The 22,147-nt window shown below is 35.9% G+C and overlaps 1 protein-coding gene across 1 annotated transcript in view; it reads right to left on the reverse strand.

Moving 5' to 3' along the window:
• The window catches only part of LOC120432165 (hemicentin-2), a 786,150-nt gene that overhangs the window by 125,187 nt on the left and 638,816 nt on the right, over nucleotides 1-22,147 (reverse strand). The window contains exons 12-13 of the mRNA XM_052710374.1: nucleotides 16,537-16,745; nucleotides 6,432-6,594 (exon numbers count right to left, since the gene is read on the reverse strand). Coding sequence (XP_052566334.1) covers nucleotides 6,432-6,594; nucleotides 16,537-16,745 — 372 coding nt within the window. The remainder of the gene's footprint in view (nucleotides 1-6,431; nucleotides 6,595-16,536; nucleotides 16,746-22,147) is intronic.

Consider the following 22,147-nt stretch of genomic DNA (forward strand, 5'->3'; position numbering starts at 1 on the left):
AGTGGAAAGTATCTACGATGCCCTGGACAGCCGAAATGTAGTTGGTGCTCTTTTCATTGATTTAAAAAAAGCATTCGACACGATCGACCACAACCTGCTGCTGAAGAAGCTAGAGATGTACGGCATACGAGGAATTGCCTTATCCCTAATCCAAAGCTACCTGGACAACAGATCCCAATTTGTGACTATTGCACAGAAAAAAAAATGATGGTAATATTCATCAGGAAATGGTGACAGATTTTGTGGCTAAAAAAATGATGAATTTTACCCCAGAAAATGATGAATTTTCATCAGTTTTTGATGAATATTCATCAGGTTCACATTTTTACACATTTTTTATGTAATATTACTCAAAAAAAGAGGTAATATTCAACCTACCAAATTTTCAACATTCCAAAATTCAACTTTTTTTTTCTGTGTGGTGAATCTCGGAGTCAGCTGGGTCCTGTGACAACCGGAGTGCCCCAAGGAAGCAACCTAGGACCAATCTTGTTTCTGCTCTTCATAAACGACCTCCCGTCACTGGGCCTGACCGGTGAGGTACGCTTGTTCGCCGACGACACATCGATCTTCTACAACGGTGTTGGTGGAAAGTATGCTGCAGTAGTCGAGTCTTTGCAGCACAGGAATAAAGTGGACCTTGAGCTACTAAACGACTACTTCTGCACCAACCTCCTGTCAATGAACCTAGCAAAAACCAAGTTTATGCTGATCCACTCGCCCTGGATCCCCATCCCTGTGCATGATCCTGTTGTAGTCTGCAACCGAGTAGTCGAGGAAGTATTTAGCTTCGAATTCCTCGGTCTAACGCTGGACAGCACGATGAGCTGGTCAGCACATGTGGATCTACTGAAGCGGAAGCTGTCTTCATTTTGCGGAATACTTCGGAAAACCTCATCGTTCCTGCCGACATCTGCACTGAAAAAGCTGTACTTTGCAATGATCCACTCTAGATTGCAATACCTCATCGCCAACTGGGGACATGCCCAAGAGTCGTGTCTTCAAAAATTGCAAGTTATTCAAAACAGATGCCTCAAAATTGTGCTCCGCAAACCATTCCTCTATCCCACCCGTCTGTTGTACAATGACCCAAACGATTCAATACTCCCCGTTCGAGCAATGCACGAGTTCCAAATGCTAATGCACATTCGGAAAAACATTAACTCTCCTGACATCAGTCTGGTAATGCAAAGGATGCACACAGGCCGTTCCAGCAGACAAACTGGACACTTCTACCTGGTCAGAGCTCGAACAGAATTTGGTCGAAAGAAGATTGCACACATCGGAAGTAAGCTGTACAACGACCTCCCACCACCCTGTAAAGCATCACCCACGTTGATCCAATTTAAAAAATTCTTACGCGCCCACTTCAAATCAAAAGTGTTACACTACCTTCCAAGAAGCTCACACTAAAATAAATATATGCTTTCTCGTTTCCGCCACCGCCCACCCGCCGCCACTCACCGCAAGCCGCCCTGCCACCCGCCAACCGCCAAACGCCAACCGCTCATCGCCCACCGCCCACCGCCCACCGCCCACCGCCCACCGCCCACGGTCGATCACCGACCGCAACCCAACATCACACTAGTTATATGTTTAATAGTTTAAGTGTAGTCTTAAAGGCAAACTATCCCTTAAAAGAGCTTAGCTCACTGGGATCTGCCTATTTGAATTGCACCCGCAGTAATTGTAAGAAACATAAAAAAAAACATTACATCCCACGACCGAGCCTAACCCTTTATAAGGGTAGGTGAATGTTTCCGGCAAGCAATGCTGTGAAGTGCGAAATTCGGTATTAAAAAAAAAAAAAAAAAAAAAAAAAAAAAAAAAAAAAAAAAAAAAAAAAAAAAAAAAAAAAAAACTAAGGAGAATTAGACAGAGAAGGAAAAAAATTGCAAAAATAACCTTCGAAATAGCTAATAGATGTGGGATAGTTAGAGGAAAGGTAGAAAATGAGGTAAAATAGTAATTTTTTTTTTCTAAAAATTACTATTTTTTCAAAAAATATTCCTCGGCGGCAGAATTTTTGGCAAAACTTCTCTATGGCTCAAAAGTTGCAGGGTTTTGTTTTATAAAACATATGAAAAAATCTCGAAAATCAAAAAAATAAATATTTTGGGAAATTGAGTTTTTGTGAATAATAAATTAATAAAAGAATCGTCTTATTTGTTTCCGTGTTCCTATTTTTTCGGAATATTCCTCAACAATACCTACAACTATGCCGAAGACACCAAATTGATAAAAAAAATCATTCAAAAGTTACAAATTTTCGAATTTTTACGTACCATTTTTGTATGGAGATTTGTATGGGTGTACCAATGACACAAAATAGCTTCTTTGGTCATAGAAAAGGCCCAAATAAAGTTTGAACCAAATCAAAAAATACAATTAAAATCCATTTCCGGTTTCCGTAGACAATTGCGCATATGCTCAGAGAGGTGAGAATGAAACAATATAACAGCGTTGAATTTAAGTAACGTGAATTTTCCCCATGACCCACGAACAATATCGGGGCCGCATTTACAAAGCGGATTCAGTGGCTATTTCTTAACTTAATGTTAACATTCCTTAGGCCGAATTTGGCATGGTGAAAATGGCTGTCAAATTGCAAAAGATTGTTGATAACATTGATTTTAAGCAGTTTAACAAATGAACAAAACAAAGCCGATCGCTGACTATTTTGGGTCAGCTTTAAGCGACATAACTCATTCGGTCTTTGTGAACCATTCGCTGTTTTACCCGATTGGAGTGAGAGGGAGGGCAAAGAGAGAGTTTTCCGTAGCGATTGGTGTGGAAGTAACTGGCTGCTTGCGAATCATAGTGACTCACGAATGGTTGCGCACTTAAATCGGCACCGATTTCATCGGCTTTGATTCGGAAATCAGGACCCTTGGCATCACAAATTTTCTTATTTAGTCGAAGCGGCCAAAACTGTAGAGTCCAAGTGCTCACTACGCTCTCCTATCGCGTCCCCGGCTGAGGTGACACAGCAACGGGGTTGTCGGGGACGACATCACGGTGGTCTGGCGCTACTGGCTTCCCCCGGGTTCGTTGGAAATCCAGCAGTTGATACGGTCAAGTCAATGATCTTATGAAATAAACATGTGCACCGCTGGCGCTGGCTGCTGCAGGTCCGCTTCCGCTCCAATTCACGCTCGCTTCAGGGCGGAGGGATTCTCGACGATGCATCACGTACGGAACGCTGAACCAGGTTTGGGAGATGGATATTTTTGGTGGCGAAGTAGCTACTCAAACCAGCGCGCGAGTGGCGGCTAGGGATGGTCGAAAGTAAAATTGCGTTTCGCAGTTGAACATTTAAATGAATTCTCTGAATTGCAATTCAGTGTATACCGTTTGAATTGGCTGACATCAATTGCTGGTGGAATCCCAATCCATGGTGCAGTACGTCGTGCAGTGTCACAGATAAGTTCGATACGATAGTATTCACGGGGAAGGTCAATCAAAAGCCCTGCCACTGCCATGGTATTGATCAGCTTCGTACACTCAGTTTGGCAAAGGGAAGAAGGTTTGGATCGGAAACTATACGTCTGAATGATCTGAAAATGCTCATATCTGAGGAAAAATACTTGAAATTTTTTACACATTAATTTTTAATTTATAATTTAACTGAGTGTACCATTTCTACTATTTGGGGAGGTGGTGCTCCAGTACTGGATCGATTTGCTGTCGAGGACGATTCTGTGCGGTTGGGGCTGAAGCTGTGCACACGTCCGTGTCGGTACCAAGCGCTCTGCCGACGCTGATGAACTGGTACGTGCTTCCGATAGAGATGTGCGGTTCCGAACTCTATCTTCTCAAGTGTTTCACACGGTTTTCGGGATAGATTGATGCAGTGTGGTCGTGGCCGGGCCGGGTCGAGCGTGTACGTCGATTTGTACTAATAAAGAGACTTGATTTATTGATTTCGTGGTAGTGTCGTTTGTGGAACTCCGCCATTTTTACATGTAACTATTTTTCCTAAAAACCACCAAAAAGCACGAAAGTAACACGTACTAGAATATTGATTCGCGTTAATTTGTCCGGCGAGGAGAGGTGACCTTGCGTGCGCGTTCTGGTTCTCGTTTAACCCCTCCCCGAGGCCAAGTCTCTCAGGGTGAAAGTGGTGAAAATATAAATAATGACCGTTGGCCACGTGAGGCACGTGTTTTCCCTTCCGACAAGGTTGGACATTTGTCCGCTTGCGGACGCTTGACCTTACGTTGAAGTTGAAGGGAAAATTCAATTCCATGCTGCCTTCAGCGATTTTTATCCATGCGTTATAACTGTAGAGAGGCAAGATGGATTTTTCGGTTAGTTGACCATGAATTTGATCAAACTGAAACCAGATCAGCTATTGTTTATTGATTTTTTTTAATTTCATTAGAATTTGCTAGCCTGGCATCAACATCATAGACTCGATTTACTCTTCAGAAGGCATTGGAAAGATTGCAATGTTTTAAAAACTTAATTATCTCAAAGAATACTTGTTATCTACTTTTTGAAGGCAAATCTCGAAGAGAAGCCCGAGCAGACGGAAATAACTTGGGAATAACATTTTTCGATATTTGAAAATACTAGGCCAATAACATTTTATGTTATTCATAACAAGATTTGTTATTCGCCGTTATGATTTTTTTGTTATTGGATTGTTATTGTAATAACATATTAATAACATTTTAAGTTATTCTTCGAACAAATCTTTGTTATTATTTTTTGTTATTTTAACAACTAATCCGATCATCTCAATAACAGTTTGAGGTATTCTTCCATAACAAAAAATGTTATTCCAAAGTTGTTCTGGCTTTCAATCAATATCAGACCGATAACAAATTTTGTTATGATAACATAAACTGTTATTGAACTCTTATGCAAAAATGGGTTTTGCAAGAATATTCCATAACACTTTCTGTTATTTTAACAGTATTTGTTATTGAAATGGCATGCATTTAGTTATTACCGTCTGTTCGGGAGGTCAAATCTTGAAGAGAAGGTCACCGTATTTCAAATTATGACCACTCTTGTGGTCAATATTTCTGCACTTGTACTGCCGCTCCAATCTAGTCCGTCCCATATGTAAAAAGTGAGTGCTGAGATAACGCTGTGAGAAGCCCAAAAAAAGTTTTACCATTTTTTCCATTCTAAACAAGCTATTTCCATATATTTTTTTATACAGTTATTTCAATATGAGTCTAAAAAATACCACTACCATAAATTTGATTTTTTAAACCAACAATTTGGAGGTAAATTTATGAAATTTTCAGCAAGAGACCGACTTGACTATATTTGTCCATAAATAAAGGCAAGTCAGTGACGGTATCAAGGTAGGCTTGAACATTTACAACAGAAATTTTCCTGACATTTGTTGGTTTGTTTTGGTACTTTTCCAAGTAATTTTGATTAAATGATCTTAAAGTTTGTTTGTTTCAGGTTAATTTAATTACTGAATAGTTTTAGTAAATTTCCTAGGTATGAAACTTTACCAGCGCCAAGACAAGCAATTTCTTTTGCCGCAAAGCGGAAGATATTTGAATGCACGTCTCAGCATATGAACCCATGAAATTGAGTAATCCACAATCTGCGTCGGAAATGGAACCTCATCCAGAACCGGGATCAAAAGTATTCAACCAAGAAGGAACAGAACTGTTTTTTTATTAGTTACAACGGTATGTAGTTTCTTTTCTGACCGTGGTTGTCCCTTGAATGAGGAAAAAAGGCAGAATAGGTGTCGACTATTACACTTCAAAATCCATAAATATTTTAAATTATATCTCAACAATTTAAGTTTTTTTAAGTTCAACAGGCTCTTAAAGACATAGTCTGTGTGTTGTTTAAATAATCACACATTTATTTTATCGATTTGTGAGACATTTCTATACAAGAACTGACTTGCCTTTATTTTGCATATGGGACAGCACAATAGTCATTTTTATTTTGGAATTTTTAGAACAAACATAACTTTTTTATCAAATAGGCTTGAAGTAGATGTTATAACAAGACTTTTGTCGGGTTTATCTCAAAATCGACAAAAAAACATATGGGACGGACTAGCTTAGAGCGGCAGTGTAGGTAGTAGTCAAAAACTAAATGTAATTTTTTGTCTGTAATTTAATTTCCATCCGTGAGTTCCGGAAATTAATTTTCGGAAAGCCATGGTGATGCGCCCGAAGCTTCAACCAAAATGCCATCAATCAAACCCACCTGATACAATCACCCATCCACTAGTTTCCGCCCACTCACGGTAAAGTAATTAAAAGCCACTCAATTATGTTGGCCGTGGTTCTGCTCTCCCGTGCAAGATCCGTGCCTCCTGGCGCTCGCTGCCGGAAACCCACGCTTGGTTCCAAAATTTTCCTCGGCCCAAAATTTCGACCATTTTCGTGGAACCGAATTAAACCTAATTACGGCGTGACGCTTCCGAAAAAGAAACTTACCCTCCGCGCAGTCCACCTCCAGCGAGTTGGACGTCTGGTTGGTCAGCGAGCAGTTGTAGGGCATTTCCGGTTTGCCAGCCGCGATCAGGTGAAACACGCACGGTTCCCGCTGCTGCCCGACGGCGTTGTCCGCCCAGCACATGATGGTACCGTAGTCCAGCTCCTGCAACGGGACCGGGCAATCAAAACATGGTTAATGGTTCCGGTCTGAACAAACAGTACGTAAATGTTACATTTAAAAAAACGTATTTTTGAATTAAATGTGAAGATTGTTCGAAAGATACCTGGATATTACGAATTATTGGAACTGGTATGGTTCAAAAATGGAAGGGGTCGTACCGCCCCTCCATCACGAGATATCGCAAAATGGAGCTCGGATTCGTGATTTTTTTTATCTTACAGAATGCAACCAGAAGCTACGAGTTTTGAAAAAGTTGGTCGTCGTTGATCATGGCCGTTCACGGTCACCCGCATATAGAAACAAAAAAAAAGTAACATTTTCAAAAAAAAAATATGTAAAATCGCGATAACCCTTGATGGTTAGGGTAGAGTAGTCATCAATGAGACACGGGGAACAATGATAAAATGGCTCTCACAAGACGTAGTTTCAACCAATCTGGCTCAAATTTGGGGGAAAGGTGTATCTACTAGATACACGTCTGCCATAATAGTGACTTTGGTTATGGACGCTCCCTTGCAAAGTTATTCATACATGTTTGATTCTGGGGTGTAAGATTAAAATTTTTACTGGATTTTACAAAATTTCAATACTTTTTAGCATAACTTTTGTTAATTGAAGTTTCATGTTGACAACATTGTTTGAAAATGTTCAAAGCAAGTCTCCTGCAATGGAACAATATAAAAGCATGATGTTTTACTAGAAAAGTATTGATTTTTGTAGAGTGTCTCATTGTTCCCCAGCTGTCTCATTGTTCCTGCCAAGTGCGCCTACAATGAGACAGTTGAATAACTCTGGCTATAGACGTCAGATCGATCTCATATTTTGGTCAATGTTAGAACACATTAAAAGAAAGAAAATGCAACAAAAAGCTCAACACGCTGATGAAAAAAATACAAAAATCGTTGAATGTTAAAAACCAAAAGTGTCTCATTGATGACTACCCTACCCTACAAGCAGACCCTTTATGTTTATATAACTATATAGAACATTGTTACACTCTAAAAAATATCTCTGCAAACTTGCAAAAATCACTAAGTTTGATTTTTTTTTTAATTTTTATTATTTTAATCGAAATTAATTTCTCAAATATATATTGCCCTGATCGTGCAAATATTGCATAAGGAAAATAAAAGGTTCGCTAAAGTCATTAAACATATCATTGAAAATTTTAAAAATTTTTCGTTGTTTCAGAGATATATGGCTGAAAAAATATAATATTGAATCTGGTGTAAGCAGAGCATATGGTCAATATTAAAAAAAAAATAAACAAAATAGTTTAGGAATGTTTTCATGGTTTCATTAGGAGGTTCTATCCCAGGGGTGACCAAAGTATGGCCCGCAGGCCAAACGGGGCCCGCGTGGTGATTTTTTGTGGCCCGCGGACACATTTTGAATCATGAATCATGTTAAACGGCCCTTTGACGCATTTGTAACTGATTTTATAATTAAAAAAAAAGAGTTAACTTTATGCATTTGCAACCACTAGTGTCTTCCTTCTACATGTCTACAAGGACTTCGAAACAAATATTGTGTTGAAAAATATATCTTATAGAAACTATAGAATATAGAATTATAGAATCTTTTGTCAAAATTTTCTTTTACATACTTTTACTTTAACATAGATTTTGTCACCCCTTCTAAAATATATTTTAAAAATAAAAAAATAAAAAAAATAATTTAAAATACAAGTGCATTCAATTAAACACCTTTGAATTTTCTTTTATTTGTGAAATCACTATTGTATCCAGTCAAAAATATTGTATTGATTTCAATGGTTGTTGAGACATGAATGTAGCAATGAAAAGCAGATAAATAATAAATATTTGAGTTGCTATTTTTTCTGATTATTGAAAGTTTTTACCAATTGATTGAAAGCTTTTTGTTCATAACTATTGGAAAACCCTTTTTTGTTTTTATAGCGTTTAAATTACGAAAATGCTCTCAAAATACCTGGAATTGAGCACCTCTGTTCTATCCTCTTCCCCAGAAAAGTTTATTTATTACGTACACAGAATTTTTAATTTTTGGATTGTTGTAAATATAATGAATATTACCTCTTTATTGAGTTGTTTTACCTAAAAATGTGAACTTGACGACAATTCATCAGAAATTAAAGAAAATTCATCAGTTTCTGATGCTGTATTATACTTTTTTTTTTCATGCAAAATCTGTTATCTTTTCAGATCAATATTTGACCGATTCTTCGGCTCCTTTTCAAAAAAATCGCAAGTTTTTTTCAGCGTATTGACTGTAGTGGCAAAATAAAAGAAGAAACCCCCCAATGTTATTACATATTTGGAAAGATAATTGATTTTCCTACAAAGAAATATCATGCAGAATGAACCGTATAGTACCTGTGCTTCCCCTGAAATAAAAATGTAGCGTGACGGGACAACATCGTAAAACTGGACTTTTAAAAGGCACACTACAAAAATCGCTACAGTTTTGCCAGTTTGATTTTTAAAAACTTTTGCTCTTCTACACATTATCACAAATTAAAAAACGAATCTTTTGCTCCTTGAACTGAAAGAATTGGTTAAAATTTGAGTTTTTGCCAGTCATTTCTTTTCGTGACGGGACAACGAAAGGAGCAGATTTATGAAAAAACTCCTTTCCCGTTCAATGGCTTGCAGACCATATTTGGACAATATTCTTTGCTTTTAAAGTAAGAAAACGCATTTAAAGCACATTGCAATTATTGAATCATAATAAAAATGATTTTTTTCATATTAAAAATCACATTGAAAATTGAAAAATGTGACATTTTGGTGTAGCTTCGCTAAGAATCGGTCATTTCAATTTTATTTTCTGTGTAATGTAATATTTATTTCAAAAAGTGATCAGTTTTAATGTGTAAAGTGCAAACTTTTTGGCTTTTTGTGATAACAAAAAGGCAAAACTCTCTTTATTTGTGATTACTGTTGACAAAAGTTGATTTTTCCCATTGATGTTGAATTGTCCTTTCTTTAAAGGAAAGAAAACTGTGTTGACTTGTGATTAATGCTGAAAAAAAAAATTTCTTCTTTCTGGAGAATGGGATTGAACCTCATTATCATAGAAAAAAAGATGAATTTTGGAAGGTTGAAAATTTGGTTGGTTGAATGTTTTCTCTTTTTTGAGTAATTTTAATTAAAAATGTGTTATTCCTGATGTAAAATTCCCATTTTTTTGACACAAAATCTGTCATCATTTCCTGATGACTATTATCATAATTTTTTTTCTGTGTTGAACATACGGAGCGTATTTGAACCGCTGTTTAAAGAATTTTTGCACCGTATTTCAATATTTTGGTTGGTTTGGGTTGGAACAGACACAGAACAACAAAAATATTACTTGAATTTAGAAATTTGAGCAAAAGCATGTAATATTATATGAGAAAACGTGTACAAAAAAACCATGTACGGAAGAAAAAAAAAAGATTTTGCGCTCCCCAAAAATAATATCAATCCGGTGAAAGTCATCTCCAGATTATAAAGTCCGCCCCACAACCCTTTCGGCTATCTCAACGATGTGAAATTGTCGGGATAAACACCGATGTAGCTGTGAGTTCCCCATACAACGTAAACAGTTAATGAAAAAAATCGAGCCTCTCTACATAAAGTTTTTTTTTGTTGGTTAGTGTAATCAATTGTATTTTATTTGTTGTGTCACAAACATTAGTACACTTTCACCAGTTGAGACAGATGGCCACGGCAATCATCCGGAGAGATCACTATAATATACTGTTAACATTATTCGGACGCTGGGGCAGTTTGTTCCAGGGATAATATAATTGATTTCTTTTTTCTCTTCTTCAAATAATGTTCTACCCAGCCCCAACTGGCTTTGCCAACTCTAATTAATCCCCACACGGGACCTCCCAAGCGTCCAGTACGTGACTCGGCCACTCGGCAGTTTGCGCGCGGACAATATTAATTTAATAACATTAATAATTTTATATTATATTTACAATACTGTGCAGCGCGACCGGCACATTATGAATTGATTATGCGCCCCGGCTGAGGCGTGTTTGCTTGGTGCGCTTATGCGATTTGGATTCAAACAAAATTAATTTGTGTCCACTTTGGCGCATAAAGTGGACCCCGTCAGTGCAATTTTGCAGCTGCTGCACACGTACGAAACACTCCTCCCCTCCCCCCTCTGGGGCACGTGCACTCTGGTCCATCCTTTTGACTGGTGGGGCATAATAAATAACAGCTTTTATTGTGTTAACAAACTGGCCCCGGTATCCGGGATTGGGCGATTGGATTATGCGAGGATTAAACCGGGAGGAAAATATGGCCGTAACGATAGGAAATTTATGAGCCAGTTTTGGATCAATTTGGCTGAACCGATCACCGCCAGCCCCTCCCACAACTTCCTCTTCCTAGTGTAGGACGATGTTGCATGCTGCGTTACTTCACTTTGGCATACATACTACTACACTTGGGATGCCACATGAGCAAGTTCCTATGACCTACTGGAGGTTGTCATTATCGTGGTTCAGTTGAAGGCTGAGAGGTAGAGTGGTTCAAATCCAGATTTCTTCGGAGTTACCCCTAAAATCAAAGATTGACCCATAACTAGACTAAATTCCAAATTCTAAGCCATTAAAGTTTGTATGGAAAAAATCGTCAAAATGTATAGAGAAAAGCAACTGTTTCATTTTTTTCCCTGTGAATGACGCAATAACTATCCATTTTTTATACCAATTCTCCGAACTAAGATCTGCATAAAATTTGGGATAAACTTTCACGAAGGCACCATACTTTTTATATGCTTTTAATGTTATCAGCTTCCGCAAATGACAATTTTTTTGCGGGGCCAGTTCAAAGGAGCAACATAACAGGTGCATTCCCAAGTAACAATTTTTCCTAGGAGTTCTACAAGAGCTCTTCAAGATAGCTATAGCATAGCACTTTGGACCGCGGTAGGATAAAATTCTCTTCAAGTACTCTTCCAAACTCCTGAAGAAGTTTTGAAGAGAATTTTATCCTACCGCGGTCCAAAGTGCTATGCTGTAGCTATCTTGAAGAGCTCTTGTAGAACTCCTGGAAAAAAATGTTACTTGGGTTGCCAGGCAAGGCGTGAGTTTAAAAATAAAAATAAATCCGGGAAATGACGGAAATGGTAAGTTTTTGAGGCTCACGCTGGCTAATTTCTTGAATACTGCAAATTAAGTCTTATATTATAAACAAAAAAATCGTTTAATGTTTGATAAACTTAACTCATAAATCAAACACAAGTTTTAAATAATAGATTTATATGCTTCAATCTTCTGATTTTCATAAAATACTATTGATGGTGATTTTTGCAACAACAACAACATTCAACAAATAAAAAAATGCAGGCTATAAAAATTATAAAATTTCTCGATTTAACTTTGAATTTTAAAAAAATATATATTTTTTTAAATCATGCAATTTTTTTTCAAAAACTAAAGATAGAGGGGGGGGGGGAATGCGACAAAATATGACGTACTTTTTGAGGGGGGGTCGAAGCCAGTGGGACAAAGTGTGACATATGAGGGAGGGCCGATTTTAGCGTGACATACTTTATAACTGACGCTTTAGTGATGGTTCAATCTTTGAATTTTTTGGGTAGCCCCAACGAAGCCCGGATTTGAACCACCCAAACTGTGAGGTTTTACCTTATAAGTAAATTGTGAGTTCATCTTAAGTTGGCTTAATGCAACAAGTTTTTGGAGGTGCTTTTGTGCTTTTACTCCTTAGGACAAAGTTTCGCGAAAATCGAAGAGGGGTCGGGCAACTGCTGTTTGAGTTGGCGGAGAATGATTATGAAGAAAAATTAATTGTAGTTGTTATCTTCTTATTTTTGTATTTCTTACATTAAAATGAAGTGAAAGTAATATTGTTATTAAAGTGAAAGAGTGTTCGTTATTCGATCAAAAAGAACAGAGAACGTTTGAGAAAAAATCTGGGCATCCTTTTAAAAACATAGCACAGTTGAAAAAAAAAAAGAATTAAAAACATAAATTCTTATAATACTCTTACACTTTAATTTACATGCAGTTGAAATATTAGTTGAATGTTTATTATGGTGGCTTGAAGTTGTATGGGAAAATTTCAAAATGGACTGATTCAATCAGAACAGGCATTTCCCGGTCCCATTTGGGCCCCCAAACAACCCCCCAAAATTTGGGAGCGATTGGATTTGACCCGGCTTTCCGCAAAGCGATTCAAATTTGTATGGAAATTTGTATGGGAAAACCCTCTACTTTACATTTTGATTTTTATAATTTTCATTTTTCACTCAATTTAAAAACTAACACCGTAGAAGTATAGTCCTGAATGTCCTCTAAAACTTTCCCCAAGAAAGTATGGTCCTATCTTGCTTCTGGAAAATGATACAGAGTTTTTAAAAGAGGCATTTCAGAATAAGTGCTGAAAATTATATTTCTTGCCAACACTGCCAGTACTTCGGTAGATATTTCGAAATTTTATTTTTTAACGTAATAAGGAAGCAACCTAGCAAAATGGTGTCTTAGGAAAAGTTGTTCCATATGAATGTGGCTTTTATTTAAAATTGTTGACGTTCAGGGTGACACACCTACAGGGTGTCAACCAAGCCCTAACTTCTACTGGTGACCTTTTAAAGCGTTGGTGTCTTAGGAAAAGTTGTTAAGCTACTTATTCCAAGAAATTTTGACATGGTTGGAAGACAGGGTGGCACATCTACAGGGTGTCAACCCATTTCTAGCTTCTATTTAAGACCTTTTTGATCACTGTAAAAGGGTACAAATCGCAAATTAGGCCTGCCACGCAAAAGGAGGCTGAACAAAAATTCGTAAAAAGTCAGTTTTTCACATGAAATTTCCTGGGGAAAAGGGGCCTCTTGTATTTTTTCTGTAAATTGCTCCATAAAATGAAAGGAAGCTGAATAATGGAATTTATTCTGTAAAAATGTTCAGGACATTGGAGCAATCGCTACAAAATCGGCCGATTTCGACCATTTTTATTTTTTTTTATTTGGCTCAAACTTTGTGGAGGCCTTCCCTATCACCAAAGAAGCCATTTTGTGTTATTGGTTCACCCATACAATTTTGGCAGCTGTTCATACAAAAATGGTACGTAAATATTAAAAAAATCTGTAACTTTTCAAGATTTGTTTTTATTGATTTGGTGTCTTCGGCCAAGTTGCTCATTTTTTAACACTTCTTGTTTCCAGTTATTTGTAAGAATGTCTAGATGATCCTAAAATTTTGCAGAACTTGATTTCAACAAATCTGTAATTTCTGCGACCGAAAACATCGTTCCACCTTTTTTTAAAACCACTGCCTCCGCGGATTTTTTGGCGATTTTTTTTACACGTGAAAAAACAAGTTGGAACGATGTTTTTGATCACAAAAATTACAGATTTGATCAAATTAAGTTCTGCAAAGTTCTAGAATTATCTAGACATCCTAACAAATCACTGGAAAGAAGAATCATCTTGATTGGTTGAGTTATGTCCGAGAACCATTGAGTTGAAGTTACCGTTCCAAGCCTCCTTTTGCGTGGCAGGCCTAATTTGCGATTTGTACCCTTTTACAGTGATCAAAAAGGTCTTAAATAGAAGCTAGAAATGGGTTGACACCCTGTAGATGTGCCACCCTGTCTTCCAACCATGTCAAAATTTCTTGGAATAAGTAGCTTAACAACTTTTCCTAAGACACCAACGCTTTAAAAGGTCACCAGTAGAAGTTAGGGCTTGATTGACACCCTGTAGGTGTGTCACCCTGCATGTCAACAATTTTAAATAAAAGCCACATTCATATACAACAACTTTTCCTAAGTCACCATTTTGCTAGGTTGCTTCCTTATTACGTTAAAAAAATAAAATTTCGAAATATCTACCGAAGTACTGGCAGTGTTGGCAAGAAATATAATTTTCAGCACATGAAATTCCGAAAAACACCCATTGAGTAAAATTTTATGTCAAATTTTCATGTATTTTGTCAATAAATCGTTTAAATCAAAAAATGTTGAAAAGTGTTACTTTTCGAAACAAGTGCTGAAAAGTTCAACTTTTCAGCACCCATTTCAGTGCTGAAAAGTAGAACTTTTCAGCATTTATTTTGAAAAGTGTTGCTATTCGATTCTGTTGTTTTTGGTACAGAAAAGTATGCTATTTCGTCGTTCAAGAATGACAGGAAAAGTAAGTAGTTTCACGACGGAATTGCAAAAATTGTTTTTTAAGTCGACATCACAGCAACTTATGGTCCGATTTCCAATGTTAAAATACAAGTTAAAATATGAAACATTCGTAAAAGTTTCCGATCTTTTCTAAAACAATATTTTTATATTTTTTAAATCAAGACTGAATTTTTAAAAGGGTCAAACAATTTGTGAAGAAAGTTAATTAAAAAATCACCAAATTTTATTTTTGTGTGCCTATTTTTTCAGAAAAGTTCAGAATAGTCTTCCTACAACTTTACAGAAGACATCAAATCAATCAAAACATTCCCTGAAAAGTTGCAGATTTTCGAATATTTACGTACCATTTTTGTATGAACAGCTGCCAAAATTGTATGGAGATTTGAATGGGTGAACCAATGAAACAAAATCGTCGAAATCGGTCGATTTCGTAGAGAATTGCTTGATTGATTATAAACATTGTAAAATTTCATGGTCATGGTTATGGTTATTAGGAAATTTCAAAGTTTTACGGGTTCAGGCAGGGTTGCCAGGTTGCCAGATAAATTTAGGATTGCCAGATTTTTCAATTGTCCGCCGGAATAAAGATTTACAAATATCTGTGCCAGATTTTGACAGATTTCGACAGACAACTTTTTGATTCAAATGAAAGAGTTTAATTTAAAATCAAAAAATTTAGCAATTGAATCAAACAAATGGATTCAATTAGCAAAATTTGCACACAATTTCCACGGTCAATAACATCTTTCGCATTCATTCCATCAATGTTTACCTGGAAAAGCACCAGCTTTTATTTTACTGACCTTTCGCAAAAACCCGTAACGTGTCCGGGCACGACCGACGGATGCAGCACTGTTTCAGCGTGAGTCATTAAATCATAAACAGCCCGACCCCGTGTTGAAATCGTAAATTCATGCGTTCGAAGTGCAAACAAAATGAGCAGAACCACGCGTGGAATAAATTCAACAGCTTGATGGGAAAGCCTTCATTCGCAATTGCACTGCTTCATTAGAGGGAATGGTTTCCGGAGAAATTTTCGGCATAAAAAAATTTATCAAGAGTCGTTATTTTACTCAAATACCATCCTTTTTCCATCACTTTACTAAACGTATATTTGCATTTAATGCAGGAGCATCCACTTTCCGCCCCGTTTTCGCTCTGTTTCATTTACTGAAAGCCCTCCACCCCACTCACGTGGATCCACGTGGCTGCTGCGTTGGTTGCATAACGCGAGGGGCAGTGGGCGTACGAAAAATACGCTTCGTGAACAAACACAATAAATGCCCACTTTTTCCACCTCTTCGGCAGCGATTCCAGTAGGTGTGGGTGGTGGCAGTCTTTTCTAAGGCCTATTTTCACATCCGTGAAGGCCGCGCCGGAACCAACACCGGGAAATTGCGCATCTCTGCTGCTGCTGGCGTCAGAGAGGATGTTGGCATTGCAGTTTTATAGGTCAAATCATTTCAATATTTAATTAAAAGCACGCTGAATTGTATAAGTGAGTATAAGCGAGAATGAGTGGGTTTGGAAGTGTTGCTTGTTAGTAATTCTCTACGTTTCCGTAAATCGGCTTTGTTAGTTTTTTTTTGTTTTGGATGAATATTTGCCTTTTTTTGCATCGTTGTTTCGACCATACATACACAGGAAAAAATGAATTTTGAAGGTTGCTTGAATATCATCTCTTATTTGAGTAACTCTTTCCAAAATTTTTTTGGACATATTTTGAAAGTTATGCTAGCTGCTTTTTTTTTCGCTAGTAACCTCAATTTTCTCAACAGGGTGGACCTACCTTAACCGGCGTGTACGTCAGCGAGGAGGCCTGCTCGGCGTGCACCCGGTAGCCGCTCTGGGGCATGTCGATCGTTTCGGCCGTGTTGTTGAAGGACCACTTGAAGGACTCCGGCGGCGGGTACGCGTCCACCTGGCACAGAATCTCGGCGGCCTCGTTCCGCGCCACGCCGTAGATTTTCTTCTGGTCCGGCCGGCAGATGGGTTTGTCTGTGGGGGAAAGTGAGTGGTTAGAACTGATTATAGCTACGCGCAAACAAGGGGGCGTGGCTGCCAATCCCCCGCGTAGTCAGACCAGAAACCAGCATAAAGCTGTCAGACCAAAGTGGGTTTGGCTGCCAATCCCCCTGTCAGACCAAAGAGCAAAAGATAAACAAACTCAAGACACTGATATTGGTGAACACAAATTAGGCAAGACAATTTTGCAACAAAAATATTTTTTCAACAAAAAATATGTTTTGAAGCTTAGAAAAATAGCCTATCGCCTATAAAATGATTCAATTGGACTCAGATAAAATAAAAAGATTTATAACATTTGTTGTTTAATTAAAATTCAAACCAAATTTTCGGTGTTTACCTAAAGCATCTTGCAATAAAGTATGCGGAATTGCGAATCTTCTTCTTACATCATACCCTCGAGAAATTCGAGAGGGAGGCCCTTCCAATTTGAGTTGTGCGGGATAGTGCTGAAATCGCGCGGAAATCCCTTCCAATTGATTGTTTAATTGTTTAATTTTTTAATTAATAAATTGTTTAATTGTTTAATTGTTTGATTGTTTAATTGTTCAATTGTTTAATTGTTTAATTGTTTAATTGTTTAATTGTTTAATTGTTTAATTGTTTAATTGTTTAATTGTTTAATTGTTTAATTGTTTAATTGTTTAATTGTTTAATTGTTTAATTGTTTAATTGTTTAATTGTTTAATTGTTTAATTGTTTAATTGTTTAATTGTTTAATTGTTTAATTGTTTAATTGTTTAATTGTTTAATTGTTTAATTGTTTAATTGTTTAATTGTTTAATTGTTTAATTGTTTAATTGTTTAATTGTTTAATTGTTTAATTGTTTAATTGTTTGATTGTTTAATTGTTTAATTGTTTAATTGTTTAATTGTTTAATTGTTTAATTGTTTAATTGTTTAATTGTTTAGTTGTTAAATTGTTTAGTTGTTAAATTGTTTAATTGATTAATTGTTTAATTGTTTAATTGTTTAATTGTTTAATTGTTTAATTGTTTAATTGTTTAATTGTTTAATTGTTTAATTGTTTAATTGTTTAATTGTTTAATTGTTTAATTGTTTAATTGTTTAATTGTTTAATTGTTTAATTGTTTAATTGTTTAATTGTTTAATTGTTTAATTGTTTAATTGTTTAATTGTTTAATTGTTTAATTGTTTGATTGTTTAATTGTTTAATTGTTTAATTGTTTAATTGTTTAATTGTTTAATTGTTTAATTGTTTAATTGTTTAATTGTTTAATTGTTTAATTGTTTAATTGTTTAATTGTTTAATTGTTTAATTGTTTAATTGTTTAATTGTTTAATTGTTTAATTGTTTAATTGTTTAATTGTTTAATTGTTTAATTGTTTAATTGTTTAATTGTTTAATTGTTTAATTGTTTAATTGTTTAATTGTTCAATTGTTTAATTGTTTAATTGTCAAAATGTCAAAATGTCAAAATGACAAAATGACAAAATGTCAAAGTGTCAAAATGTCAAAATGTCAAAATGTCAAAATGTCAAAATGTCAAAAAGTCAAAAAACAAAAAAATATCAAAAAACAAAAAAAAATATTCACAGTTGTCCCTGAAATAGTCACACAGTTCCACGAAGAAGTCGGGTTTATGTACAAATGAGCTTGTTTCCGAAATTCTCAGCTGTTGGTTGTCTAAAAAGTTTACAGACAGCAATTTTCGACGATGCCATTGCCTAAATGTAAAACAGCCCCGTCCAGCTGCTGTTGGTTGTAATTGAAACAAGTGAACTGTTGGCGAAAAGTAGTTTTGAGTTGAGTTTTTTTTTGCTGTTTTCGTTATGTTGCGATGTCATTAAATGATAATAATTAAGGTGTCACGCTAAATGAAAATGCTGTGCTTGCATGTCGGTTTAGGTTGTAAGTATAGTTGGTTGATCTGCAGACTAACTTTTGTTGAACAATTTTTTGTTTTGAATAGAGTTAATGATATGATTAGAAATTGATTTTTTTTATCATAAGCTTTCGAATATCTTTAGAAAGATTTTTTCTAATAAATTACCAAAAAAATGGTTTGACTGTCAGCAAACTCAATTGATGATTTTGTATCACAAACCAAAATGAATGTTTATTTTGTGCTAGCAAGGTACTTGCCAAACTTTGCCCTGCTCTCGTCGGTTCAAATTGGCCCGTACCGCTCGATCATAGTTGATACAAAATTCGGGAAAACTTTCCACCTGGAAAACTACCCCATCCCACGAAACAACACGCCCCCGTTCCCCTGCCCTAGCATCGCTGCAAGAAAGTAACTAAAAATTCCCCGGAGAAAACTCATTAGTCAAAAAAGTTTACCCTGCTGGCGGAAATATTTTCCGTTTTCGCTGGTGTTTTCCCGCTACCCCCCTCGTAAGAAAAGGTTACAATTCGAGTGGAATTTTGCGTGTTTTTCGTGTACTCTCTTTTTTCCCCCTCCAGTTTCTAGATGTTGTCTGATACCGACGTCTAGCAACATCGTTCCCTGGCGAGGCTTCGACTGTACTTCTAGGCATGCCAGAAAAATAAAGGAACACTGCGAAAGTGTGCGCCATTTGAAATGTAAATTATTTTGTTTATTTCAAATTTCAGACCAGTTTCTTCGAGGTTGAGTTTAAAGGGGGGTGGCATCGTACCACCGACTTCAAAAGTAAGAAACGAAACAGTTGTTGGTATAGTTGCATGAGTAAAGTTTTCTTGGAGTGCGAATAATTCTTCCTGGAATAAAATAAGCGGGAAATATGAAAGAAGGGGCTATATTGCTGCAGCGTGACAAAGGCAGGTGACTCCTCTGAGTGTGTTGCAATTTTAAAAATCATGAAAAGGATGACTTTTTTAGATTTTAGAAATGATTACAATACAACAATTTCATTTGAAAAAAAAAAAAAAAATCGATCGAGCTCAACATTTGTAATTTGCAAAAGCTATGAGAAAAAGTCAAACCAAATCTGGACGTTTTTGGCACATTTAAAAGGGCTTCAAAAGACCTTTCGAGTTCAGCCAGGAGAGTTAGAATTGGTTAAGTTTTACGCAAATGCGAGCAATTTTTAGAGTTTTTTTTTTATGTTTTTTGGACCTCAAACTTCAATGCCCGTTTTACCCCACTTCCCTTTATCGTAGAGGGCTCATATTTGGCATGTTCATCTCATGTATATACAAACAAACGCTGAAAGTTACATCCAAATCGAAAACTTCGATACGACCTCTAGAACAAACCGAGCAAAGTTTACAAATAATGCCTCTTGATGGATATTCACAATTTTTGGATATGTTATGTAAAATATGACGAGAAATCAGGGAAAAATATTTTCAGATATGAGCTCTTTGGTCCCGAGACCTTCAAATCAGTAAATGAATTTTTCACAGTTGTAATGGTCCTGTATTAAACTTGTTTTTCAGGACTTCAACATATTACAATATCTCAGCAACTAATGGTACAATTTTCAATGTTGACAAATGAAACATTTTTGAAATTTTATGATCTTATCCAAAAATATATTCTGAAATAATGAAATTAAGACTCACATTTCAAATGGGCCCTTTAGAAATGTTAGTCTTGATTCCATAATTTTCAAAATATTTTTTTCCGAAAAGATTATAAAATTTTATAAATGTGATTTATTTTTCAACATTTAAAATAAGACCATTCGTTGCTGGGATATTGGCATTAGAAAATGTGGCAATGTTTGGATGAGACTCAAAAACAACAATTTTCTTGTTTCTTTTTTTCATTATTCACTGTTACTTCAGCAAACAGAGGTCAAATCTCAAATCTCTAATGTCTCTTATTGGACATTTTCTCAACGCCATGAAAAAAATATTTTTTGGAATGGAGTTATGAACACTATTTATTAATCGAAAAACTGGAATTTTTCAATAAAGAATACATTTTAAGTGGCTATATCTTGAAAATAGTGCACTTTATCAAAATATCTGTAAAGTACTTTTTGATTACAAATTTTATTTTACATAAAACGTTACTTTATCCACCCTTAGGTGGTTGGCGCCTTCCTCACATTTAAAGGGTACTATCCGAAATAGACACAAAACAGTCCACGGTGGGTAAGAAGGGGATTATTATGCAACTTGCATGCACCTCGGAAATTCCTTCTGGAGGTTGTTGGAGGGACTATTCTGAGTCAGAAAAATCGATTCCCAAAATATTCTGTCGGTGAAAACTGGTTTTATCTCGATTTGAAGTTAAAAAACCTAATATATCACCTAAAACCTCAAAAATACGTCTAAAATCACGGTCTAACTCTGGATAAAGAAGTTAATTTTCATCAAGATATCAATTCTTAGCTCCCAAAATATATTTCTGACATAGTACACCTTAAATCGATCCATTACTTGAGTCCCAGCGTCATCAGGAGGTGTAAAATAGTGTTATTTCTAAAAAAATATTTTCAATTTGCTCTGGTAAATAAACTGTCATTTCTGAATTAAAAAACCAATGTTGCAGCATTGTTGCAAACAAAATGAAGAACAATTTTGCAGAAAAAAGAATGAAATTTTATCCATTTTCAGTAAAGTTATGTCTATTTTAGTGGGAAAATTGCTGCCAATTTTCAAAATTCCTCGATATTTAATTCATTTATGTTATTAACAGCTACTACGATCATACTCAGTAGGATGTAACAAAAATTATATTTTGGCGGTCATTCTGGGGCTTGTTACGGAGGGCATACTGAGCTGAAATCCCAAATATGAGATTGATTGAACTCAACAGGAGCATGCTTTTTGCACTTGAATTTTTAATATTAACCCGTAATTTTTTTTTTTTCAAGAATGTAGATTTTTTAGTCGTTTTGGCCACTGAAGCGTTTATTTTCAACATCATTGGCGTGTAAGACAGATCCTTGCGCATGTTTTGGTATATATTTTATTGAATTGAAGCACTCTGAAGCTCTGTACAGGCCTTCAAAGTTATGATTTTTTTCTAAAAAAACGTTCCAGCAGGAAAGATAGGCGTCGCGCTATTTCATTTTGTTCAAAACTTCAATGTTATATTTACCAAAACATGCGCAAGAATCTGTCCTAATCGCCAATGATGTTGAAAATAAACGCTTCAGTGGCCAAAACGACTACAAGTTAAATCTTATTAAAAATTCAAGTGCAAAATGCTCCTGTTGATTTCAATCAATCTCATATTTGGGATTTCAGCTCAGTATGCCCTCCGTAACAAGCCCCAGAATGACCGCCAAAATATAATTTTTGTTACATCCTACTGAGTATGATCGTAGTAGCTGTTAATAACATAAATGAATTAAATATCGAGGAATTTTGAAAATTGGCATCAATTTTCCCACTGAAAAAGACATAACTTTACTGAAAATGGATAAAATTTCATTCTTTTTTCTGCAAAATTGTTCTTCATTTAGTTTGCAAC

Source organism: Culex pipiens, chromosome 3 (genome assembly GCF_016801865.2).
Source record: "Culex pipiens pallens isolate TS chromosome 3, TS_CPP_V2, whole genome shotgun sequence".
Classification (NCBI taxonomy): domain Eukaryota; kingdom Metazoa; phylum Arthropoda; class Insecta; order Diptera; family Culicidae; genus Culex; species Culex pipiens.